This window comes from Dasypus novemcinctus, chromosome 18 (genome assembly GCF_030445035.2).
Source record: "Dasypus novemcinctus isolate mDasNov1 chromosome 18, mDasNov1.1.hap2, whole genome shotgun sequence".
NCBI lineage: Eukaryota > Metazoa > Chordata > Mammalia > Cingulata > Dasypodidae > Dasypus > Dasypus novemcinctus.
In genome coordinates this window covers 51545884-51572411 of record NC_080690.1, presented here as the reverse complement: position 1 = coordinate 51572411, position 26528 = coordinate 51545884, and the positions used below count along the sequence as shown (strand labels likewise).

The window sequence follows — 26528 nt, the reverse complement described above, 5'->3', positions numbered from 1 at the left end:
TCCAGGTGCGTCCCTGTTGGGTACAGACGGGGGCTGGCAGTGGCATGCCTCGGGGGCGCAGGGGGCATGTCTGTTGTTGGCTGGGGAAGATGCCTCTTCTCTTGCATTTGGGGGTTTGTTGCTTTACCCGGGTACCCCCTCTCCTGGGGTCACTTCAAGCCCCAAGGGGCATGGAGATTGTGAAGGGGCTTGGTCTGCCCCTCACCCAGGCCCCTCGATGCCAGTCTAGGGCTCAGCCACCCCAGAGAGGCCAGGGATTCCCATAAATCATCACAGAGTGAGCATCAGGACTTCAGAACCCACAGTACTACCACCCACACTTTCCTGGCTTACAGGTGGGGAAACTGAGGCTTGACACAGGGTGGGATGGATTTGGGCACTGTTGGTGCCCCTGCCTCTATACTCCAAGAAAGCACAGAGCAAGGTCTCCAGGGGGCCTCTGGACCCACAAGGGACTCCATGGCTTCCTCCACCCACACCCACTTCCCCAGCCCTGCCCTGGTGCCCAGGAGACCAACCCCTCAGCCAGGGGCAGGGGCACCAGCCTGGCCAGGTCCCCACAGGCGTGGGGTGGGGGCAGCCCCTTCCCTAGCCCAGCTACATGGGGCTTCACTGGGAAGGAGGGTAGGAGGGCTCAGGGCTGATGGGGTGGGCGCTCACCATGGGCCAGGAACGAGGTTTGCGCCACGCTGCTCCGTCCTCACCACAGCTCCTGGCCGTGGGGACTGGAAGCGGCACAGCTCTGAGAGGGCAGCTGGAGACACCACATGGTGTGTGGGGCCAGAAGCCACAGGAAACACTCCAGGAAGCCTTGGTGGGCCTCCGACCTCTTGGGAGTGGCAGGTGGGGGCATGGCAGGGACAGAAGTGAGACGCCAGGTTTGCCTGTACTGGGGAGCCTGCAGAGGGACTCGTCACACCACCCTTCCCTCCCAGCCCCCACCCAGCCCTCACCTACCAGGCCCACCCAGCGAGCTGACCCCACCCCAGCCTTGCCACTAGGCCTTGTCGGGTGGCCCCTCTGTAAGAAAGGACACAGAGGCAGAGTAGAAACGACTGTGTATTCCCTGGTTACAAAGCGGGGCTGCGGCGGTCACAGGCATGTCTGGGGGTCAGCAGACCAGCAGGGCCTCGTCATCACTGGCCTCCAATGTGGGGGAGCAGGGTGGCGGGGGACCCCTGCAGACACCCAGCGGCTCTGGTGGATGGGGCCCTAGTGAGTCGCTGGTAGCAGAGGCAGGAGGCTGGGGGTCCTGGGCGGAGCAGGGCTCCCGGGGTGTGTCCACAGGGGCCAGGCTGCCCACCAAAGGGCCCCCACAGGCCTTCCTGTCCTTGTCCCCAGGCCTGCGCTCGGGGTCCCGCAGGCCCGGGGGCGGCACTGAAGGTCCCACCTCAGGCGCGTGGCCCGGGGCACCGGGGGGCCCCTCGCCAGCTGCCGCAGAGCTGCCTGTGTCCGTAGGGGGTGTGGGCGCCTCCGGGGCGGGCTGGAGGAGCCCGTCGCCCAGCACCGTCTGTGAGGGGCGCGCGGCTGTCAGCAGCGGGATCTGGCCGCGCGGCGCCCGCGGCCGGTGGAAGAGCCGGTTCCAGAGGCGGTCCAGGCGGCGGCGCGAGGGCCCGCGGCGGGAGGCGTGCCGGCGCATCTGGCGCCGCATGGCCGTGCGCAGGTTCTGGAGCACCGAGGCCTGGGGGGGGTGGGGGGGCGGCTGAGGGCGCTCGGGCCGCACAGGCCGCTCGGCGCCGAGTCAGCAGCGGGCCTTGCCTGCCCCCTCCTGGGCCCGGCCCTGCGGGGTCTCACCTGGGACGCACTGTAGACGGGGAAGTCCTCCACCGGCGGGATGAGGCCCTGCGCGATGAGCTGGCCGTAGGACGGGGGCGCCTCCCGCCGCACGAACTCGGCCTCCAGGCGCGTCATCTGGGTCTCGAAGGCCCTGGAAGCGACGGGCAGAAGGGCCGGGCATCAGGCCGGGGCTGGCCAGGGTCGCACCTGAGCCTCCCACGCCCCCACCCCCACCCTGGCCCCTCACCCAGGCGCCACAGTGCACGAGAGAAGCCCACACTGCGTGGCCCGAGCCCCCTTCTCAAACCCGGAGCCATGGGGACAGTGAACCTGGGGCTTCTCTCCAGGGAAACAAAAAACTAAGGTAGCCACGGTCACGGTACGGTTTCATTTTAAAAACGAGGAAAACCCCACACATAAAACCCTGGGTCTCAGGGAAAATTCCTGCTAGTCTGGAACAAAGTCCACCCTGCCATGGACCCCCAGGAAACATCAGGTCCAGTTAAAATCCATTCAAAATTGTTCAAAGTGGCACCAGCACGGGATCTATTAAACCTACCACAAAGTAATAACAATGGGCAATAATAATAGTAAAGAGGGAGAAGGGAGCGTTGCCAGGAAGCAGATGAAATTCGTGACTGCACTTTTGCTACAAATCACATAAACGGATAAAATAAGATAATGAAGAGATACAAGAGCTCCAGGAAATGATGAATAAAAGGTAAAGAGAAAGAAAAAAAAGAAAAGAGAGAAAAAGAGAAAGGAAGGAGAGGAAGAGAGAAAGGGAGAAAGGTGGAGAAAGAGGGAGAAAAGAAAGAGGGAGATACAGAAAGAGAGATACCTGTTATGACAACATGAAAAAAGGAAAAAACAAAGAAGCTAAGACCCCACCGCCAGGAGCAGAGCCGGGCCCCTCACGGTCCGCCCACCTGGGCCCCTCACCTATGCCCCGCCCGCTTTGTGCTCCTGCCCCCTGCTCCCCGCCCCCTTGGGCTCTCGCCCCTTAACCACGCCCCCTCCGCGCTCCCACCCCCTGAGCCACGCCCCCTTAGGCGCCCGCCCCTTGACCACTGCCCTCTGCGCTCTCACCTCCTGAGCCACGCCCCCTTGGGCTCCCGCCCCTTGACCAAGCCCCTCTGCGCTCTCGCCCCCTGAGCCACGCCCCCTTGGGCTCCCGCCCCTTGACCACTGCCCTCTGCGCTCTCACCCCCTGAGCCGCGCCCCCTTGGGCTCCCGCCCCTTGACCGCGCCCCCTTTGCGCTCTTGCCCTGAGTCGGCTTGGGCTCCCACCCCCTGAGCCACGCCCCCTTAGGCTCCCGCCCCTTGACCACTGCCCTCTGCGCTCTCGCCCCCTGAGCCACGCCCCCTTAGGCTCCCGCCCCTTGACCACTGCCCTCTGCGCTCTCACCCCCTGAGCCACGCCCCCTTGGGCTCCCGCCCCTTGACCACTGCCCTCTGCGCTCTCGCCCCCTGAGCCACGCCCCCTTGGGCTCCCGCCCCTTGACCAAGCCCCTCCGCGCTCTCACCCCCTGAGCCACGCCCCCTTAGGCGCCCGCCCCTTGACCACTGCCCTCTGCGCTCTCACCCCCTGAGCCACGCCCCCTTAGGCGCCCGCCCCTTGACCACGCCCCTCTGCGCTCTCGCCCTGAGCCACGCCCCCTTGGGCTCCCGCCCCTTGACCATGCCCCCTCTGCGCTCTCGCCCTGAGTCGGCTTGGGCTCCCACCCCCTGAGCCACGCCCCCTTAGGCGCCCGCCCCTTGACCACTGCCCTCTGCGCTCTCACCCCCTGAGCCACGCCCCCTTGGGCTCCCGCCCCTTGAACACGCCCCTCTGAGCTCTCACCCCCTGAGCCACGCCCCCTTGGGCTCCCGCCCCTTGACCACGCCCCTCTGCGCTCTCGCCCCCTGAGCCACGCCCCCTTGGGCTCCCGCCCCTTGACAGCGCCCCCTCTGCGCTCTCGCCCTGCGCCACGCCCCCTCTGCGCTCTCGCCCTGCGCCACGCCCCCTTGGCTCTCGCGCCCTGCGCTGCGCCCCGGGCCCTGCCCACCTGTACTCCTGCGTGCGCAAGGAGTAGAGCTTGAAGGCGCAGCCCAGGGCGATGACCAGCAGCAGCCCGCACACCAGACTGCCGATGAGCGCGGCGGTGATGACCTTGCGGGGCACCGCAGCCAGACAGCCGTGCTCGTCGCTGCCGTCCTGGCAGTCCTCCTGGCCGTCGCAGCGCCACGTCTCAAAGATGCACAGGTTGGTGCCGCAGTGGAAGGTGCCGGGCTGGCAGGAGAAGCAGTTCTTCTCGTCGGCGCCGTCGGGGCAGCTCTTCTGGTTGTTGCAGCGGTCGGTGGGCGCGTAGCACAGGCCACTGCCGCCCTCGCAGGGGTACTGGTCGGGCGGGCAGGCGGGGCAGCCCTGCTCGTCGCGGCCGCTGGCGCAGTGCCACCAGCCGTCGCAGCGCTGGGGCTCCGAGAAGCAGCCCTGGTCCTCCGCGTCGCCCCCATCGCCGCCGCCGCCGCAGGGCCGCTCCCAGGGCAGGCAGTAGCCCTTCACCTGGTAGGTGGCGTTGAAGCCGTGGCCGGCGCTGCGGGCGCGGGCGTGGTAGGCCACGGTGAGGCGGCCCTGCGCGGCCTCGAGGCTCACGGGCCGGTGGTTGCTGCGGTAGGACAGGGTCTGCAGCAGGCGGTCGCCGCGCTCGCCCAGGCCCTCGTACACCTGCACGTAGTCGTCGTAGCCCAGCCGCAGCTCCAGCTGCAGCAGCACGCGGCGCGGGTCCTGAGTGTCCACCAGCCACGTGCAGTGCAGGTCCGAAGGCCCCCGGGCCGCCCCGAACAGGTCGGGGGAGGCGAAGGAGCCGTAGAAGCTGCCCAACCGGCGGCCACACGCCAGGTCCGGGCAGCCGGCCTCGTCCGAGCCGTCGCCGCAGTCCTGCGAGCCGTCGCAGCGCCTCTCTGCGGGCAGGCAGCGAGTCGAGCGCGCTCCGCTGCAGGGGAAGGTGCCCCCGGGGCACAGACTGCCTGGCGGCTCCGAGGCAGGCGCTGAGCAGTTGCCCTCATCGGAGCCATCCCCGCATTCGTCCATGCTGTTGCACCGCCAGGGGCCGGGAAGGCACTTGCCGTTGTCACAGAGGAACTCGTCTGCCTGGCAGGACGCCTGGCCCAGCTTCCCTGGGGGGTGAAGAGTGCAGGAGAGATGGGTCAGCCAGGAAGCTGAGTTTCCTTTCAGGGCAGTTTCCGCCAGGAGCAGGAGGTGCCTCCCATTCCAGGGGGGGGCCCTGGCTTGGGATAGCAAAACAAAAGCAGGGCCCAAGAAGAGGCTGGCCCCAAGAAGCCCCTCGTGTCTCCACAGCCACCTGAGGGGCTGAGACCCCTCGAATGCTGGGGTGAGCAGAGTCCCCGACTTGAGCCATGGGTGAGGGCTAAGACCCCTGCTCTAGCCAAGCCTGTTAAATGAGGCCTGTCACCAACCTGGTGATTCGAGAGGCTCTCTGAGAGCATTCTAGGCTGGGAGCACTCCCAGTCCTGTCCCTGTCCTCCCACTGCTGGGACTGGCTCTGGAGGGAGGGGGGGGAATGCCCTGCAGGGAGTCAGGGACAGTGGAGGGTGCTGCCGGGCTCTGGGAGCCCCCATCCTGTGTGCACTGTGCTTCGTGTAACAAGCCATCCTCCCCACCCCGCCCGCTGCCGGGACCACCTCGGATGTACGAGAGCCGGAAGCCCTGGGCCTGGCCGGAGCTGGAGGCATCTGAGTGGAAGAAGATCCAGACATGGTCCCGGGCAGAAATGAAGGCAGATGGGATAGCAGAGCCACAGAGCCGAAGGGCCTCCTGGCGGGGCGGGGCTGCTGGGCCCAGCATGACCCAGTCCAGGGAGCACTGGTGGGACTCCTCTACGTCGAAGTTGCGGAAGCTGCAGGGGCAGAGAACATGGCCAGAGAGTGGTCAAGAACAGTCCACCCCACCATCCTGGCCCCTCACCTTCCATACTTGCCCTACTCCCCCACTCCCAGCCACCTGGTGGTACCCCCTCACCCATAACCCCGGGCAGCATCTTCAACTCTGCTGCACTCTAGGCAGGCTTCACCTTGTCCCTTCTGCCCTCTACCAGCGAATGCACAGCTACACCTGCCCAAAGCCAAACTGGAGGGGGAGGCCCAAAGGCCCAGCTCCCGCCCAGCAGCACAAACTCATCAGCCCGTGCACTTAGGGTGGGGTCAGGCCCACGGCTGGCTTCGGCTGTGGGTGGATGACAGCATGTCACCGGGGGAGAAGGACTGGCCCTGGACTCCAATGGCCAGCTGCTGCCCAGGCCATGGAGAGTCCCTCTCACACACTCGCTCATTTGAGGGTCTACCTAGTTGGCTCACTGGCCCCTTCTAGAGATGGGGAAACTGAGGCACAGAAACCAGGACAGACTCTGCTCTTATCTCTCACATCCCTGGGATTTGGCATTTGGGAAAGCTAAGGCAGATGCAATCCACAGTGACTCCCCAGCCAGATGTCTCCTACCCCAGGCCAGGGGTTCCGGCCCCTCATTTCCACTTCCCAGCCCCTCACCCCACTTCCTTCTGCAGGTCCCAAGGTTCCCTGGCACTGAAGCACCCAGGCTCCTGCCTGTTTCTCCCCCTGCCAAGAACACCCCAGCATCCCTTGGGGAAGCCCTGTTCGGGGCTCAGCGCCAGTCTGGCCTCAAGCCACCCCTGCAGGACAGAAAGGACACATCTGCCACCTCAGGCAGCTGGACCATGCCCACCAGGCCCCAGGGGCCCCTCGCTGACAGGCTGAAGTGACAGTCCCTGAAGCCCTTGAGAGAGGCTCAGGTCAAGATGAGGCCCGGTCCCAGGCAGTCACGGAGACCTGGGCAGCCGGGCACACTCACATGCTCACACATACCTGTGCACACGCACATGCTTACAGCTCACACGTGCTCTCCCAGCACGCCACAGTTGCATTCATATGCAGGGGCTCACACACCTGCATACAAGTATGCACACATGCAGGCATGCTCACGTGTCTTCTCACACATATGCCTGCTCAGACATGCACTCACACACATACACCTCCCACATGTGCTCACACTCACATGCATACCCACATGCTCACACAAGCACCCTCTGCACCTGCTCAGACATGTTCACCTGCATATACACAGTCACACACAGGTGGCCACACATGTAGGCCCATCCAGATCCCCTCAGATCCCCCAGGACCCCCTTACCTGATGGTGATCATGTCTCCACGGTCGCCCTGGATATACCAGCTGCAGTTGGTGCCCGGGGGGTAGTTGAGGGGCCAGGATGGGCTGTAGATAACTCCACGCCGCTCTGTGTGTGGCTCCAGCTTCCCGCTGCAGGCGGCTGTTGGGAGAACAGGCTGAGACATACCATCCGCATCCATCTCCAGGCTTGAGACCCCCTGACTGAGCACAGGCCTTCCCCAGGGGCAGCTCAAGGGCAGATGTCATAACCAGATGGGGAGGCTCAGCAGCAGCAGTGACTTGCTTGAGGTCACACAGCCAGGAAGTAGCAGGGCATGAGGCACCCTCGTCCTCCGGTGGGCTCACCCCTCCCCGTCAGCCCTAAGCCATGGGTATCTACAGTGCATCGATCAACTGCGGTGCCCGGGGAAGCACAGCACATGACGCCACCATCACACACTTTACAACCCACACCCTCTGGACTCCAGCTGAGTCTGCCCAGCTGAATCAGCCCAGGCAGCAGGACCCCTGCCCACCCCTTGCAGCTCCTCATAACCTTTCACCATGCTGGTTCATCTGATCCTCACAGCAGCCTCCCACAAAGGCAGGGCCCATTTCACAGATGGAGAAACTGAAGCTCCAGGATGAAAGCAATGACCCTTTTTCTGAGCTCACGGATACCACCTCCTCCCTTCCTACTGCCTGGCACCTTCCGCTGCCACCCTGGAAGCGATGTTCTCCCTGGCTCTCACAGCTTCAGAAATAAATAAAAAATAAATCTTTAAAAAAAAAAGAAAGGAGAAGGAAAGCCCTCTGGCTGCCTCCCACGCTCCAAGGACAGAATGAGTGCAAAATTCCTCCATGCAAGCCCAGCCCCGCTCCGGCCTCAGTTCCCCCACCCCAGAAACACCCTGGCTCCTCACACTTCCCGAGCTCCCTCCTCGCTCAGAGACTTGGCTCCTGCTGCCCCCTGGCGGGTGCTCTTCCCACAGCCCTGGCGCAGCTCGCGGTCCCTTCCTCCAGGGAGCCCTCCGCGTGCTCCCCACCCCCAGGGCTCAGTCCCCCTGCCTCCCTTCCTCTGCAGCCGGAGAGCCAAGGCGGTAGTGATGTCACTTTTGTTCTGGGATTGCTCAGGAGGGGAGGGTCTGTATCTGTTCTGGCTGGACGCCGTATCCCTGGGACCTCTGCCCTGGCCTGACATGGGGCTGGTGCTCGATAAACACCCACCGATGAGCCGGTCAGCCGACCCCAGCTTTGCTCAGCCTCTAGGGGCATGAGCTGTGGGCTGAAACCCTTTCCATGGGGGACCTGCCACGACCGCAGAGGCCGGGGTGATCCAAATTCGACAACCCTTGCCGAGCCTCAACAAGAGCCCCAGGAGAACTAGAACAAAGCCGCCCACCCCACCCCCCCGAACCACCTGCCACGCTCGGCCCATTGGTTCACCAGTGTCAGGATGGCGAGAGGCGAGTGTGGCCGGCACAACACGAGGCCCTAGTAGGCCAGCCTCCCTGAGCCCCAGATCCCTCATGAGTGACATGGGCGTGGCACGCCCCCGTGCAGCCCAGAGGGCAGTGACTAAACCATCGGAGCCACATCTGAGGGGCTGAGCAAGGTGCCCCCCGCCGTGCCTGGTTCTCTGGGTGCTGACCAGGGTGGGGAGGGGCACCCTGGGAGGCAAGGCGTTGCAAAACCCAGAAGACGCTCCTCCTCCAAAAAGGGGCTGAGTGGGAGGGGCTCGTGACAGGAGGGCCTGGGGCAGCCGGGGACGAGTCTACCCCACAGCACGTTAGGCCAAAGCCTCTCTGATCCAGGAGGTCCGAGGGGCGATGGCCGAGCTCCGCGAGAGAGACAGCTGTACCCTCAGTCCCGCAGAGGAGGACCGGGCAGGGTGGGGCCCTGCCGACACCCACGAGGGCCGAGGCCCTCCCTAGGGAACAGACCGGGCCTGACCCATCTTACTGGAGCAGTCACAGTTTCCCACCCACACGGCTGGGGGAAATCCAGGCTCCCCCGTCTTGGCTGCCACCTTCTCTCTCTCTGGTACCATCTTGGCCAGAAAACTGCTCCCTCCTAAACCTAAGCATGGCTCCTCTTTCACAGGTCAGGAGACCTGTCTCTCCAGACCACCGGCCAAGCCAGAAGCAGATGACAGGACAGTTCCTCCTAAGAGACATGCCCCAGAGGCCCCCAGGGCTGCCCCAGTAAGTCCACCTCAGGGGCAGCACCTTACTCTGGGCTAACTGCCAGGTGGCTTCTGCAGCCTCCAGCCTGGCCTCAGGTGGCATGAATGGAGGGCAGGGGAGGGCCTGGGATCTGTGCTCATTGATGGAAGCTTCAGTCAGGGGCTTCTGGCTGGATGCCACTTTACTGTGGGTCTGGAGGATGCACCAGCTCAGACCCGCAGCCCCCCAGCCCTCTCTCTGATGGCAGGCCTTGCCTCTGTGCCCCCAACACACCCCCAAAGCCCCGGCCACGCCCATGCTGTCCGACACATGGTTCCACCTAGCCTCAGCTTGGCCCTCAGTAAATCAGAGACAGTGTGTGTCCCTCGCCTCAGAGGATGGCTGGGAAAATTGAGGAAGGCAGCAGTTTCCAGGTGGTCTTTCATGGAATGGATGAGCGGAGAGAGGTCCCCTGGGAGTGCGGTGTGGGAGGTGAGGGTCCAGATGGGGTGGTGTGACACAGGGCAGGCCGTGAGGAGGGCTGGGAGGGCCGTGTGTGTTGGGGAAGGTGGGCTGGGAATACTGATGGAGGACAGAGTTCGGGGGGCATCTGGGGACAGTCCAAGAGGTGTGCCTGAGCTTTAACTGGGTGACCTGTGTTCACTGTGGGCTGAGGTGGCCTGCTCAAGTGGGGAAGGGATGACCAGGCACTTTTAGGCCAGTGTCCTTGTTTCCCAGTCCAAAGTCATCAAACACTCCTAAAAAGACACAAGCAAAGCTTAACAAAGCCCAATTTGCAGATCTGATTTCCAGAGACAATCCATACTCCGGACAACCTACGAGATGATAAGCTGGCGTAGGGAACTGAGAGTCCCACCCCGCTGGGCACTCTGGGACCGGGCCAGGTGAGTGGAGAGCAGTCTGCAGACCCTGCCCAGGCCCCCCGCCCTGGGGCCAGTGGCCATGTGACAGAGCTGAGTCCGGGGTGCAGGAAGGCAAGTCCCCTACCCAGTCAGGGCCTGATGTTTCTGGCCAGGACTCGGGCTGTGCAGCAGAAAGCCAGGCAGTCCCTGCGCAGCCCACTGGGCCCTCAGGGGTGTCTGAACCTAGGGGGAGAGAGGGGACGGGTCTGGGGACGGTTCCTGGCCCAGGCAGGCAGGATCACAGGGAACACCCTGACAAGGAGAGTCCTGGAGCCTCAGGAGGGGCCGCCTCGGGCCGCCAGAGCTGGGCTCCACTTCTCTCAGCAACACCAGACAGATCAGCCAAGGCCCCAGACCACCACATAGGGCCACACGACTGAGCATGCAGTTTGCAGCTCCAGGTGGGGGGCAGGCACAGACACCCCGATAAGAACAGAGGCCCCTGCTGGTTGGGGTCCTGACAGCTAGGGACAGCCAGACGTGGACTCGGAGGTGTTTCTGCCTTGCCCTGTTCAATGAGCAGCCTTGTCCCTGGAGGAGTGCTCTCCTAGCCCAAGGCCAAAGCTGGGGCCAGGATGTACGGAGGGACAGGCCCACCCACCACACCTGCTGGGCTAGCCTGGGGCTCACGTTCCCCCATCTCTCTACATGGCCCAGCACCTGACTCCTGCTGGGCCAGTCTCCTCCTGGAAAGTGGGATGGTGAGACTGGACAGTTTGCTGTGGGCACTGGGATGCCAGCAGGGCTGGGACTAGGTCAGTGCTGGCCAAGGCCAGGCCTCAGAGAGAACAGAGTTGGTGTGCAGAGGGGACAGTGACCAAGGATCGCACGCCTGCGGCATGGACCAGCAAGAGCAGCTTCTGAGCACACTGGGCCTCCGCCCCCCGCACGCCCGAGCCAGCCTCAGTGGCTCTCTGCTCTGAGCCAGGCCCTGAGTAGAACTAGAAACCCCGGTTACCTCCAGCCTCACCAAGCAGCACAGCAGACAACAAACAAATCAGAGCACCCCAGCTGGGGACCCCATATTCTCCCCCAGCACCAAGGGGCCCTTCCTGGAACTCTCCTGGTGACACCGAGGGCCACAGAGGCCAGCAAAGCGCACAACTCCCCTGATGGCTGGGCATCCCCTCCCAGTCCCAACAGTTTTTGCCGAGCTCGGCTCTTAGCCCAGGCCCAGAGCTGGTCTCTGACAGGCGGGAAGCAGCAGCAGGCCCCTCACAGCCCTCAGGGAACCCCTGGGCACAAGCTGTCACTCATGTGGAGCCCTTTATACACTGCTCGGGGTACTGAGGCACTGCGTGCCAACCCTCACCTGCTCCCTGGCCCCTAAGAGCCAGGCCTTGAGGCAGTGCTGTCAACACACCCCTGGGACAGAAAAGGAATGGGAGGCTCTGGAAGTTTAGCTTGCCGGAGATCAAAGCGCTCCTTTGTGAGGCAGGCAAGGGGTCGGAACAAAGCTAAGACTGAAAGGGGCCAGGCGGCCTCAGGGCTGCAACCAGGACCCCAGGGCCTGCCTCAGGGAGGAGGGGAGGAAGGACAGAAGCACTACTTACCTAAGGCGGGGACCGCGCTGCTCAGCCTCCCGGCGAGAAAGAGATTCACTGTGGGGGACGCAAAGAGGGGTCAGTGGGCACTGGGGGCTCTCAGGGCCTCAGGGCCCCAGGCCCGGCCCTGACCCAGCCAGAGTCCCCACCAGGGCATGGGACAGCACTGCCCCAAACCGGGGCTGATTTCCCGTCACCCCACAGGGCAAGCTCCAGAGTGTTAAACAGAGGCTCCCGCTGCCATCCCTGGTTCCTAGTGGCAGAGGCCAGGACCCCAGAGGGTCTCGGGACTCACCTTGCCTACCCACAGCCCAAGGCAGCAGTGCGCAGGCCTGGCTACCTCAGAACCCCTCCTGCCATTCCCCTCGAGCCTCGACCACCCAGCAGAGGGGTGGTGGGGGGAACCGACCCCGACCCCAGGCCCTTGTCTGTCAGGAGAGCTCCCGCCCCTCCCTCTGAGGGGCTTTGCCAGCCTCACCACCTAAGAGGGAAGGGAAGTAGTTCTTATGAGCCCCATTTTACAGGGGAGGAGTCTGAAGTCCTGCGAGAGGCTGGGATACCCAGCTAGCAGGGTGACGGCGTCCTTGCCAAGCTGCCCTTGGCAAAGGGGCAGAGAACTCGAGTCCACCCCCTTGGGGACCCACCTCCGTGGGATGGGTTCGTCATGCCCACCTACTGCCCTCCAGCAGGGTTCCTGGGGCCCAGGTGAGGATATGGGTGGGGTTGGGAAGGCAAACTCAGTTTCCTGGGCAGAAAGTCTGCCTCCCCCGTCAAGGATGCCAGTGGAAGCCTGGAGCATCTCAAGAGGGGCCAGGTCCCACCTGGCGGGTAGCAGAGGGAGCTGCCCCCATCTCGGGACATGAGGCCCTGTGGGGCAGAGCCCAGGCCACATCTCCTGGGCAGTGAGGCCGTGGAGCCCAGTGGCAGAGGGAGAGAGGAAGCCCAGGGACCGGGAAACAGCACCCAGCAGCTCAGAGTCCAGGGCACCCCCAGTTACCAGTGTGTATGTCTGGGGGGGAGGGTCTGGGGGTCAGGTATGGAGGCAGAGGGCAGCTGCAGGGGGCACGCTTGGGACACCCCTTATTTAAACCAGCTCACCAAGCCAGGCCAGAGACCTTGCCTCAACCTCAGAGCCCCCTTATTCTTAAAGGGAAAAGGGGTGCGGGGACCAGTTCCTTAATTTGTCATTTCAGCGGCTTCAGCAACCTGCCGGTTCCAGAGCTCTCAGCACTGACACCAGAGTCAGCCATGTCCCCTGATGACCCCCAGCTCTGATAACAGCCTCCGCCTCCCTCCTTCCTGGTAAATAAAGGGCCATGTGGGTTGAGGATTTAATCCCTCCCCTCCCCACCCCACTCCCAGGGTCCCGGAAAAGCGACAAAAAAATCCGCTAGGCAGGGCAGGGGCCCTTCGACTGGGTGCCAGGCCCGGCCGGGTGCTGGCCTGCGCCAAGCACACCCCCCTGCGCTGAGCCGGCTGCCCTGGGCCCCAGAAGCACAAAGGGAAAACAAACAGGGGCCCTGCTCCTCGCAGCTGCCGCCTCCCTGGCACCCCCTCGGGCATGCCGCTCCCCCTCTCCAGGCTGGCGCCCGCCTCCACCCCCGACTCTCCGCAGGAAACAGTTCGTCTGAAGCAGCGGCCGGCCCGGGACCCGCGGGCCTCGCCTTTGTCCGCCGCTCGGGAGCGCAGCCCGGGCCGCCCAGGCCGGCTTCCGAGGCGCTGTTCGGAGCCGGGCAGGAGCCGGGGCGCCGCCGCCAGGGCGAGGTTCCAGGGTGCCAGGCCGCAGCACCCGGCCGAGCGGAGGGCTGGGGCGCGCGGGAATGGGCGGGCCCGGCTCCGGGGTGTCGCCTGGCTGCGGTCTCGGCGCGGGAGCTGCGAGGGGGCCCGGAGCCCTCCCGCCCGCCGGCGCGGCCCACTCACCCAGGCAGACGACGGCGAGCTGCGCCCGGGCGCCCGCGGCCCCCTCCGGCCCCGCGGCCGCCCGCTTCTCCATGCCGGGGCCGGCCGCCGGCGCGCCGCCTCCTGCGCCCCGGCTCGGGCTCGGGCTCCCGCGGCGGCTCGGGCGGCGGCTCTGTGCGGCGGCGGTGCAGGCCCGCAGCGCGCGCGGGGCCACATCGGCCGCGGCGTCACGGACCCCGCGGGGGCTCCGCGGCGGCCGCCAGGGAGGACCCCTGCCCGCCGCAGCCCCCGCGCCCCGGGCGCCGCGCCGCCGCCGGCCTGAGCCCGGGGGCCCCCGGCGCGCCCATGCCCCGCGGCGAGCAGCCCGCCCGGCCGGGTGCCGCCCGTAGCGCCTCCCTGGGTCCGTCCTGCCCCTGCCCGCGCCCCGCGCCTGGAGGCCGCGCTCGCTGCCACGTGACGCGCCCGCCGAGCCGCAGTGGCACTGGCGGGGCGGGCGACCGGGGCGGGCCGGGGGCGCGTGCCCCGCCTCGGGGTGCTGGACAGCTCCGCGCAGCCCTCCGTGCCGCGCCCGGCTCCCTCCTGCCCTGGGCCCGGAGCAGTGATCTCTCGGCCTCCTCCCGGGCCCGCGAGCGGGTCCCTCTCGGATTCCAGCTGGGCCGCGGGCCGGGGAGGGCGGGGACCGGTAGGAGGCAGCGTTGAAAGGGGCTGCACGGGGCTGCTTAGGGGACTTGAGGGTAGGACTGCGTGCGGGAACGCAGGGCTAAGGTCTGTCCTAGGCGTGAGGCATTCCTGGTCCTACCAGGCCCGTCCTGTCCCCCAAGTTTGCCACAGCCCAAGTGTCCCAGACTCATGCCCTGAGCAGAGCAGAGCCTGTGAGGGCACACTGAGGGGCCTCTGAAGACTTAACCCCTCCCAGTTACCCCAAGCCCACTCAGTCGTCCTCACAGACCCTGGGGAATGCGTGTGGGGGTGGGTGGGGAGGTGGGCGACTTTTCAGGCTGGGTGTCACCTCTGGGAAAGCTGTCAGCCAAGGAGTTGGGTCCAGAAGTAAAAGAAACCAGAAGTCACAGGAAAGAGGGGTGAGGCTTGCAGAGGCCATTCAGGACCAGGCAGGATTGACAAGGAGGAGAGGGGTAGACGTCCCCGCCACTCAACCCACCCCTCTTAAGATAGGTGTGAAATCAGAGGTCCCGGAAGGATCCCGGCAGGGAGGCTGTGGTGTGACCTGCCCCACCCCAGCCTGAGCTGAGGCTCAGGATCCCCTTGCAGCCCCCCTCATTTGCTCCCCTCCCAATATTTGTCTAGCATTTACTGAGAGAAGTTGGAGAGGAGCTGATGCTCTAGTAATGAAAGTTGTGGACAGACACAGAGAAACTCCCTAACTCGCTTTCCCTGTGCAGGCTGACTGGGCATGGAGAGAAAATTGGGCGGAAAACCCTTTTCATTTTTCTAGTTTGTCTCGTTCTCTCTGTTCTGATTTCCTGAGTGCTTTTTCCAAAACAGACTTCTCACGATATGTAATAATGACTTTAAAAATCAAATAAGAGAACTCAACTGATTTATGGTAAAGAGCACACCAAATTTGGTTTCAGAATTCCAGCAGACTGCTAGCTGCCCATCTGACAGGCATTCGTCCATGGCAAGAACGCTCAACAGAGGTGGGACTGTTGTGGGTTTCCACTTGAGGATGCAGTCTACTTCAGTGTGTGCTTGTGAGTTATATAAGGAACGAAGGATTTGAGATTAGAGCTCCAGAGAGTCATATTGAAGCCTGAGGCAAAAGGAAAAATGAGAGTCCCTGTGTACACTTATCAAAATATCCTCCCATATTTTGAACCAAATGGAAAAACTCGACAACCACAAAACACTAGATGCCTAGATGCAAAGGCGTGTTGTCCAGTGTGCTTGAACCCAATTGTCAACCCTCATAAACCCACGCAGTGGGGGACATGATGGCCAAGTTGCCTCCAAAACCAGGGGCTGATTGGAAACAACTGTTCCCATTGCAAAATAGTGCAGGGTCATAGAACAAGTCAACATTTTTGGTAGGGTGTTTGCTCATCACAGATTTTCTGGATTAACTTTGATTTTTTTAACATATTGTATTAAAATATTATTTATCTTGGTTACTGAGGTTTTTTTTTTTTTTTTGGTACCTCCTTAAGTTTTGTGCCTTGCTAACCTCACTCTAATGCCCCAGTTGAGACTTCAAAGATCTGACATCCCTTGTCTGATGTAGTCTCATGGTGGTCTAGTGCTCTCTTGAGGCTGCTGCCTCAGTCAGGGTGACTTACTGGGGGGTCTCCATGTGGCCCTGGCCCAGTGCTCTCCCCCAGTCTCCTTTACCACATCTGGCATGGTTCCTGGCTGCAGTCATCCTGCCTCGCCCCACCCTCCCCTGCAAACTTTTAATAAATGTTCCATATCTGCTTGAGTTGCATCCAGAAGTTTTCTATCTATCCCAACTCAAAAACTTCAAAGAAGCAGAAAAAATCAGTACTGCGAAGAGCATGATGCAAGTAATAGACCCCAAGAAAGTGCAGACTGGCTGGGGCAGGTGGGGGAGCCCTGGATCGGAGGAGCCCTGGCAGGTATCAGCGTCCATCCTCCCCATCATCCCTACCCCAGCACCGCCTCTTCTCTCCTGGATCACAGGAGGCCTCTGTGTGATCCCCTGCCTCCCAATCCATCACTCACATTTTAACATGCAAATTGGATTGTGCCCCCTAAAGAAAATGCTCCAGAGCAGACTTCAAGGTTTTTAACCTGAGCTCCGTGCCCCTCTAGGACTAGCCCTACCTACCCCTCCTTTCCCTTCTAGCCTCAATTTATTTTCAGTCTTCCCAGACCTAATTTCTACTCTTCCTCTGGAGAGATCCCAGTTCTGTTGGGGAGGATCCAAGAGGCAGAGCCAGAGGGCATTTGGGGAGACGATTCAGCCAAATGAACATCTCCTCCAGCTGGTGGGTGAACTCAGCTCCAGGTCCTCCAGGGCCCGGGGGTTCTGCAGCAGGCCTGGGAGGACTGCGAGCACCCGGGGCCAGAGGTGAGAGAGTACATCAGCCTAGGCTGGAACTCGTCCTGGGCGCTCTGCAAAACCCCTTCTGGGACCCCAGCTGGGCTGCCTCATGGGACAGCTATTTTGCTTTCGTGCACGTTAAAATTCAAGTTTCTCCAATGATGTTTTAAAAATCCCAGTCATTTAGGTTGAAATTAACATAAAACCTGGTGACCCTGGGATTTCTGAATGCAAGCTACAACTTTGAAGTAAGATCATGGAAGGACAGGAAAAGGTTAGGAAGAGAAGAAGCTGGCTCTAGAGAAAAGGAACTAATTTGAATTAAAAACTGAAAATAAACTGGCAAAACCCATTACGGTAACAATATTTGCACCTGAGCCCTATGGGGAGGGCGTGGGTGGAGAGCAGCCAGCCAGGGTTGCTGCGTCCGGTTTTGTGTGGCCTCCCAGTGGCTCTGTCCTCCCAGGGGGAAGGGCAAGGCTCAGAGCTGGCGCCTGCTCTACCGAGGGAGACGTCCAGGCACACGCAGCCCTTGCCCTGACCCAGCGTGCTGCAGGTACGTCGGGGTGACGGGCAGCGTGGTCAGGCGCATTAGCCACAGACCCTCTCCAAGCCCTTGTCGGCTCTTATAACTGGAATAGACCAGCAGCGGTGAAATCCCTTCACCTTCAGTATTAAGCAGTAATTTTTAAATTATAGGCCTGGAACAGTGAGGGTAAGTATGTCATAAAAGTACCATTCTGCCCCAAAAGAGGCTTTTATTGCAATAAAAATGGAAGTGCCAGGTCGCTCCTTTAGTTTCTGTAACCCTCTCCACAGTCATTCAGGGTGGTGAGGGCAGTTCCAATTTTCAATTAGAAACCGCCCCTCGGCCTTGCAGCAGCACACAGAAAGGCCCTGAAACAATAATCATCTGTGTATTGATTTGGGTGAGAATCAATCCAATTCAGGACACATCCCTAAATTATTAATGGAGCAAAGTGCACCAGAAACCCCAAGGTGGGTTAATAGATAAGGTTTGTTCTTTAACCCTGCTGCTGCCCCAGGAATAAAGGTTATGTGTTGAGAGAAACTAAGTCCAGAGGCACAAGTGCGGATCATGGGATGGATGTGGAAAGCCATGGGGGGCAAGCCCGGGCTTCCCAGGGAGAGTCCTCTTGGGGGATGGAGTGGGTGGCCGTGAGGGCAAGAAGGAGGAGCCTCTGGTCAGAGAGGGGAGGGAAGCAGGAGCAGCCTGCTGAGGGGCTTTAGGGGTCTCGTCGGATGCCCCAGGGGATCGCAGCACAGCCAGGGCAGTGCCACCCACTTCTCAGAGGGCCACCACCCACCATGGGCAGCTGAACCTGTGTTTGGGGCTTACTGTTGGTATTTGAAACAACTCAGTTTAATTTACTTAAAGAGGAAATGTTATGTCATTTCCTTTAATCAGCCCAATACCAGATCACCAGCCCCGAGTAAGCGATCATAAATGCAAATGCAACCCACACAACACACCGTAGACTTTTCTGCTGGTCTGTCTCCTCTCTTAATTGCCATGGAGATTAGGAAGCAGTGGCGAGCACTCGAGGCACACCGGCACCAACACGAGACTCTGCCCTCCACAGCATGAGAAGCCCTGCAGGAGAACTGAGCGAGAAGGAGGTTCTCGAATGACGCTCTGGGCTGGTGGTATTTACTGCAGGCTCTGACAAGCTCAGATCACCCCCGTCCCAAGAAAGTCACCTGAGCATCCCACACAGAGGAAGACCCGGCACGATTAAGTGGGGGCCCTGCTGTAAACCTAATGAGGGCTCACCCACTAACCCCCACGTGGGTTCTGAACGTCTGTGAGCCTTGGTTTCCTCATCTGTAAATGGGACACGACAGACCCTATGCCAAGTCATGGTAAGAACTAAACGAGTTTTCATGTAAGGCACTTACAGTGATGCCTGGCACGCAGTAAGAACTCAGGAAATACTAGCCATTTTTGGACTATCTCCTCCCAGAAAACTCCTATTTGGTCTTCAGAACCCAGTTCAATTATCCCCTCCCCATCCTCTCAAAGAGAGATAATCTCTCTCTCTCTCTCTCTCACACACACACACACACACACTGCTGCTTCTGTACCTTGAACTATGCACTTATCACAGAGTCATTTGCAGTAAGCCTTCTATAAGGTACTAACATGCCTTTTATGTCCCTAACACCCAGGGCAGCTCTGCCTGCAGCTACCTAGTAGGTGACCAGAAGGGTTTACCGATTTGAGTTGAAGCAGACCATAGTGCATGGGAGAAAATAAAAGAAGGAGGGAAGCAAATGTGGCTCAAGCGATTGGGCGCCCATCTACCATATAGGAGGTCCAGGGTTCTATGCCCAGGGCTTCCTGGTGAAGGCAAGCTGGCCTGTGTGGCAAGCTGGCCCACGTGGAGTGCTGCCCCCTGCAGGGGTGCTGCCCCGTGCAGGAGTGCTGCCCTGTGCAGAGAGCTGACACAGCAAGATGACACAACAAAAGGAGACACAGGAAAGCAGATTTGACCCAACAGATAGGGCATCCACCTATCACATGGGAGGTCCAAGGTTCAAACCCAGGGCCTCCTGACCCGTGTGATGAGCTGGCCCAAGCGCAGTGCTGATGCATGCAAGGAGTGCACCCCATAAGGAGAGCTGCCCAGTGCGAGAAAAGCACAGCCTGCCCAGGAATGGCGCCGCTGACACAGAGAGGGGACGCAGCAAGATGACACAACAAAAAGAGACACAAATTCCAGGTGCCGCTGACAAGAATATAAGTAGACACAGAAGAAACACACAGTGAATGGACACAGAGAGCAGACAACCGGGGGGGGGCAGGGAAGGAGAGAGAAAAAAAATTTTTTTTTTAAGATACACAGAGGAGAGACACGAAGAGACACAGCAGACCAGGGAGCTGAGGTGGAGCAAGAGAATGAGCACCTCTCTCCCACACCAGAAGGTCCCAGGATCAGTACCCAGAGCCGCCTAATGAGAAAACAGGCAGACACAGAAGAACACACAGTCAATGGACCTAGAGAGGAGACAATGGAGGGAGGGGGAAAAAATGAATAAATCTTCAAAAAAATAAAATAAAACAAAGGACCAGGATGGAGAGAGGCCAGGGGGATATACCCGTGTAACCAAGGTCTCCAGAGGTGGCCTCCAAGCTGAGAAGGGCATGACAAGGAGCCAGCCGAGCGAAAATTTGGAAACACGTAGGCAGAGGGCACAGTCTGTGAAAAACCCAAGGCCCAATAGGTAACTGCTGTCCAAAGGGGAAGTCAGGGGTGAGGTGGGGCTAAGAATTAGACATTTGCTTCTTAGGGAAAACTTGACAGATGGAAACATGGGGGAGGGGCAGTGGGGAGGAGGTTGGAAATGGGCAGGTTCCCAGACTACATAAAATTTTTCAATTTTAACTGAAATATAAGTGTTCGATAAATTTTAGATCACCAGCTGGCCAAGATGGACCTGCCAAATATAAAAGTAATGCCTGCTCATTGTAAAAAAAATCTGTGAACATAGATCATTCTTAAGAAATAAACAAAGACCAACCACCCAGAGAACTCCACCATCGTTATTTTAGTAATTATCCTGCCAGATTGCTTTTAAAAACACACTGTAGCAGTTTGAGATTATTTTATGAACCCCAAAAAAGAGAAAGGCTATGTTTGTAAACTTATCTATTCCTCTGGATGTGATACCCTTTGCTTGCATTAAATTCAGCTGAGCTGTCTTTGATTAAACTATCTGTTAAGATTAGGGCTTTCGATTTGACTACATCAGTGGGCGGGACTCAGGCTGAGTCTCTGCCGCCTTGCTGGGTCAGTTTAGGACCCTCACGAGACAGACACAGGAAGAGAGAGCTCTGCCACTGTTGGTCCTGCCGTGTGACAGAAAGGAGAAGGCTCAAACAGCTGAGGCCCAGGGAGAGATGAGCCATTTTGTCTGATAGTTTACAGCTGAGATTGGGAAGAGCGCAACCAACCGAGACGGGTATATGGGGCCTGGAAAGAAACAAGCCCCATGCCAGGAGAGAGAGGATCATTTAAGTATGAAGCTTCAAGAGGCTGGGCCCATGGAGCCTCTAAGGAAGAGAAAGCCCAGAGGGGAAGGCAGAGACCAGCCAGAGATCAGCGGCCATCTTGCTTCAACACGTGGCCACTGATATTGGTGAGAAAGCAACCTTGAGCTGGGCTCCGTATGGCCTGGTAATGCAAGCTTCTACCCCTAATAAATACCCTTTATAAAGGCCAACAGATTTCTGGTACTTTGCATTGACGCCCTTTGGCTGACTAATAGGCACACATAAAAAGGGCTTTTTTTTTTTACAAAAGTGGAATCACAGCAAGCAGTTCTGTAGCTTTTCCTTTTTTTTTTAAGATTTATTTTTTATTTATTTCTCTCCCCAGCCCTCCACCCCCCAGTTGTCTGCTCTCTGTGTCCATTCACTGTGTGTTCTTCTGTGTCCACTCGTATTCTTGTCAGCGGCACCAGGAATCTGTGTGTCTTTTCGTTGCGTCATCTTGCTGTGTCAGCTCTCTGTGTGTGCGGCACCACTCCTGGGTAGGCTGCACTTTTTTCGCATGGGGCAGCTCTCCTTATGGGATGCACTCCTTGCACATGGGGCTCCCCTATGCAGGGGACACCCCTGCGTGGCATGGCACTCCTTGAATGCATCAGCACTGCACATGGACCAGCTCACCACATGGGCCAGGAGGCCCTGGGTTTGAACACTGGACCTCCTGTGTGATAGGCAGACGCTCTATCTGTTGAGCCAAATCTGCTTTCCTGTAGCTTTTTCTACATAACGGTACATAAACAACATCTTTCCACATTCACACATGAGCTTCTGCACCAGACTCTGTGGTACCTGTGCCACACTCATGAAGAGCAGTGCAAGTCACTGATCCAGCCAGCCCAGGCTGGTGTACATTAGCTTGTTTCTAGTCTCTTGCCCCAGCAACCCTTCAGTAAACGGCCACACAGTCACCCTCATGAAGTGATCCTGTCAGGTCTGTGAGCTGAGTGCCTGGAGGAACAGTTTCTGGGGCTAAGGGTGGGCACATTTGAATGTTGGTGCACACCACTGGACTGCACCCAAGAAGGCATGCCAATTCCCACTGCTTCTGGTGGAAAAGGAGATGTGCTCGTTTCTCAGTGACTCTGGGTATTATCATCAGTCTTTATATAATTGTTTCCTATGTGGTAGGAGGAAAAGAAATCTTGCTGTTTCAAGTTGCATTTTCTTTGTGTGAACATCTCTCCATGTGTTTGTTGGCCATTTGTCTCTCTTCCTTTGTGAATTTCCTATTCCTATCTTTTGCCATTTTCCCCCCAAGATTATCCAGGAATAGGATGGGTACTAGTACTGTCCTCAGGAACAAAACTGAACAAAATTGTACCTCTTTAAACATCACAGCACATTTGTCAGCAGAATGAATGTGCTTCGAAATCCCTCTTTTTAGCAGCAAGTTTCCAGGATGTTTTCTTGTTTTCAATATGTGAGTCATTAGCATCATGGCAGCTGAAAGAATCAGTGCCAAGAAGCTTACTGGCCTCCTCTAGCTCCTAAATCTAAAACAACAAAGAAAAAAGGCAAGTTATCTGGCATCAGAAATACAAATTTACGTTCCCACAGGCAACCAAAGCAAAGTTCAGCTTAAACATTCTCCCTGGCACTGGGTGAACTGTGTACAGACAGGAGGTCACAGAGGTCCTTGGGGCTTTCTCTCTCCACTCTTGAAGCCTGATATCACCAACAAAGGAAATTGTGCAAGATCAAGAGCATAATGGTACCCCCCACAGAGAACAAGCATCAGAAACATCCCTCCCTAAAGTTCCTCCATTTATTTCAGTAATATTTTATGCCACTTAGAAAACCAAGAGATAAGGTTCTTTTCATTTTTATTTTTTTTTAATTCTATGATTGAAAAGGGGGAAATAACATGGTTGCATTGATTTTGTGTGCAGGAGCAAAGTCTAATTTGATTCAGCCACAGGTAGCCACTAAGTGGCAACCTTTGGAACACTGAGAGAAAACAGGTGCATCCGTTTTCTCATAGAGCAAACTTGGAGAGTTCAGGCACGTTCATAATGATGATACTAACAGCAATAATATCAGCTCTTCAGGGAACAGCAACACCTTCAAGGCAACAAGTTTGACCTCTGCCCTGAAAAGGCAAAACTTTCAAATCAGAGTTCACCATTGTGGTTGTCACTCTTTGATGTATCTCAGGCCACGATTCTGATGATCTCAGAGAGTCTTGGTCTCCATCCTTATGACATCCTCGTCCTCACCCACGAAAGTCCTCTGGACACGGTCTCCATGCAAGATTCTTGGAGAAGTAGTCAAGGAGAATTTCTCTCACTTTGTGGAAGAAGAGAATGGGGGACAGTGTTGTGTGTCTTGCTCACAGTAGGCTAGCACTTAGGTTAAAAAGGTGGTTTGGAAAACACTCTCTTCTCTAGAAGAAAATGTAAATTGTCCAAGGAAAGAGAAACACTTGAGCATTAGAACACATTTGGTTGTAAGCAATGAAAACCTGACTCAACTTCCCTGAAGGAAAAAAGGGCTGCAAGAGAGAGACCCTGGCCTTGGGTGTTTCAGGGAGCTCAGGACAGGAACACTTGGGAGCAAACTAGCATGGTCTGGGTCTCCCTTCCAAGCCCCTTCCCCTGCACCTGCTTTGCTTTTCTCTTTTCCAACTGATCAGCATCTTCCCTCCAACCACATGGCAGAAAACATGGCACCCTCCACTACCACAATCACCATCACCCACAGCACCTGGATCTGCAAGTCACAGGCCAGCCATCCACATCCCAAATTCTGCAGAAAGGCTCTGATTGGCCTAGCCTGGACAGGTGCCCTCCTCTAAAGGCCCATCCTGGGTTAGGTGTCCAGTTGGGAGGGTTGTCTGGTCTTGGAGCCACAGGAGCTGAGGGGGTAGGAGCAATTCCTAGCTATTTCTCTAGTGTGCCTGACAATTTGCAACAGAACTTCTGGAATGAAAGGGCCCAGAGCACTCATTCATTCACTTAACAAACATTTGTTAAGTGCCTTCTACACATCAGGCCCTGTGCCAGAAGCAGTAAATACAAGGAAGAGTAGCTCAGCACCCTGCCTTCAGGGAGTTTGCCATCTTTGGGGGAGAGGGCATAGCCAGGTAAAAGATAATTGCAGAATATCATCATGATGGAAATACGCTCAGAAAGTTGTGGGAATCCAGGAAGTTAAGCATGTCGGGAAAGTGAGGCATCCATACTGGAATGAGGACTTCCATAGGATAGCCCACTTCTCTGCTCCGGGTCTTGAGAACCTGCTACCATTCAGAAGGTCTTCCTCTCAGAGGTCTTTCTTTCACGCATTCCTTACTTTCCTTTGCCTGGTGACCCTTCCCAAACAAAATATTCATTTCACCCCTTGTAGCCGCAAGGAGCCACTGAGTTCTTGCCAAACCCATGGGTATCTGAAATTAAATTGATATCAAGCCAAATGTAATTGTGATATATTGAGGTCTTAAATTTAAACCCCATGGCAACCACAAGGACACAGGTGAAATATATCCAGAAATGAGAAGGCACTCAATGTGGTACAACACAAGAAAGCAAATAAAGATAAAAGTGGGCTTTAACAGAAATATAAGATTTACAACCGCTAAACAGCGAAATGGCAGAAGGATCTGTATTATCAGTAAGGACTTTAATTGTAAAGGGATTAAACTCTGCAGTCAAACTGGCAGAAAGAATTAAAAAGCATGACCCAAATATATGCAAGAGACTTACCTTAAAGTCAAAGATACAAGTAAGTTGATGATGAAAGAATGGAAAAATATATACCATGAAAATAGTAACCAAAAGAAACCTGGGGTGGCTATACTATTATCGGATAAAACAGACTTTAAGTAAAAACCGTTGTAAGGGGGAAAATGGTCATTACATGCTAATAAATGAGACATTTCAATAGAAGATGTCATAAATACATAGGCAGCTAACAGCAGAGCCCTAAAATATGTGAAGCAAATACTGACAGATTTGAAGGGAGAAACTGACAGTTTCCCATTAGTAGTAGGATACTTTAACACACCACTCTCAATAATGGATAGAACTTCTAGTCAATAGATCAATAAGGAAGTGCAGGACTAAAATGATACACTAAACAAGTTACACCTAACAGACATATATAGAACACTGCACCCAACAAAAACAGAATACACGTTCTTCTGGAATGCAGATGGATCATTCTCCAGGATAGAGCATATGTTGGGTCACAAAACAAGTCTCAATAAATTAAAAAATATTGAAATCATAGCTATAAGTTCTCTGACCACAATGGAATGAAGCTAGAAGTTAATAACAGAGGGAAAAAAAGGAAAATTCACAAACATATGGAAATTAAACATATTTTTAAACAACCAATGAGTTAAAGAGGAAATCAGAAGTGAAATTACAAAATATCTTGAAGGGAATGAAAATGAAAATACAATATGCTAAATGTTAGGTGGCGGACTTGGCCCAGTGGTTAGGGCGTCCATCTACCACATGGGAGGTCCGCGGTTCAAACCCTGGACCTCCTTGACCCGTGTGGAGCTGGCCCATGAGCAGTGCTGATGTGCGCAAGGAGTGCCCTGCCACGCAGGGTGTCCCCCGCATAGGGGCTGCGTAGGGGCCGCGTAGGGGAGCCCCACACGCAAGGAGTGTGCCCCGTAAGGAGAGCCACCCAGCGCAAAGGAAAGTGCAGCCTGCCCAGGAATGATGCCACAGCGCTCCTTGTGTGCATCGGCACTGCTCATGGGTCAGCTCCACACAGTTCAAGGAGACCAAGGGTTTGAACCACGGACCTTCCATGTGGTAGGCGGATGCCCTATCCATTGGGCCAAGTCCGCTTCCCCCAGCATCTCTTCTTGATAGAAACACTTAGAACACTAGGAATAAAAGGAAACTTCCTCAACATGATAAAGGGCATATACGAAAACCTCACAGCTAATATCCTACTTAAAGTTGAAAGACTGAAAGTTTCCCCTCTAAGATCAGGAACAAGACAAGGATACCTACTGTCACCACTATTATTTAACATTGTGTGGGAAGTTCTTGCCAGAGCAAGTAGGCAAGGTAAAAATAATAATAATAAAAGGCATACAAATTGGAGAGGAAGAAGTAAAACTTTCCCTATTTGCAGACATCATGATCCTATACACAAAAATTCCTGAAAAAGTCACAATAAAGTTCCTGGAGCTTATAAACAAACTCGGTCAGTGGTGGGCTACAAGATCAGCATCCAAAAATCAATAACATTTTTATATACAAGCAATGAACAACTGGAAAAAGAAATCAAGAAAAATTCCATTCACAATATCAACTAAAAGAATAAAATATATAGGAATAAATCTAACCAAGTTTGTAAAGGAGCTGTACACAGAAAACAATGCTACAAAATAATGCTAAAAGAAAAAATTAAAAAAAAAAAAGAAATCAAAGGAGTCTTAAATGAATGAAAGACCATTCTGTGGATAGATTGGAAGACTAAATATTGTTAAGATGTCAGTCTTACCCAAAGCAATTTGTGGATTCAACAATTAATCAAAATTCCAACAATTTTCTTTGCAGAAATGGAAAGGCCAATCATCAAATTTATACAGAAGGGTCAGGGGCCTCAAATAGCTAAACCATCTTGAAATAGAAGGATGAAGTTGGAGAACTCACTTCCCAATCTTAAAACTTATTACAGCATGCCAAATCAGCAGGTTATACATTCTTCTCAAGTGTTCATGGATCTTTCTCCAGGATAGACCACATGTTGGGACACAACATGGCTCTCAAAAAATTCAGGAAGACTGAAATTATACAAAGCACCTTGTCTGATCATAATAGAATGAAGGTGGAAATCAATAATAAGTGGGAAAGGAAAAAATGTGCAAATATATGAAGGCTAAACAACACAATCAGTGGGTCAAAGAAATTGCGAGAGAAATCAGTAGATATCTCAAGAAGAATGAAAACGAGAACATGACACATCAAAACTTATGGGA

General features: G+C 56.6%; 1 protein-coding gene across 1 annotated transcript; it reads right to left on the bottom strand.

The window, feature by feature from the left end:
* Positions 1–1046: 1046 nt before the first annotated feature.
* LRP3 (LDL receptor related protein 3) lies at positions 1047–13719 on the bottom strand. Its single transcript, XM_058280120.2, has 7 exons — positions 13515–13719; positions 11604–11651; positions 6984–7122; positions 5461–5675; positions 3825–4935; positions 1795–1927; positions 1047–1681 (listed from the first exon to the last, which is right to left on the bottom strand). The coding sequence occupies exons 1-7, from the start codon at positions 13585–13587 to the stop codon at positions 1112–1114; spliced, it is 2289 nt and encodes a 762-aa protein (XP_058136103.1). The 5' UTR covers positions 13588–13719; the 3' UTR covers positions 1047–1111.
* Positions 13720–26528: the final 12809 nt, after the last annotated feature.

What these genes read in the sequence shown, in the direction of transcription:
- LRP3 (XM_058280120.2), bottom strand. Translation starts at nt 13,587, where the DNA reads ATGGAGAAGCGGGCGGCCGCGGGGCCGGAGGGGGCCGCGGGCGCCCGG. An exon ending in GGAGACATGATCACCATCAG is followed by an intron (nt 5,676 to 6,983) that starts GTAAGGGGGTCC and finishes CTGCCCCTGCAG; the next exon opens with CTTCCGCAACTTCGACGTAG. An exon ending in CCGGCTCTCGTACATCCGAG is followed by an intron (nt 4,936 to 5,460) that starts GTGGTCCCGGCA and finishes TTCACCCCCCAG; the next exon opens with GGAAGCTGGGCCAGGCGTCC.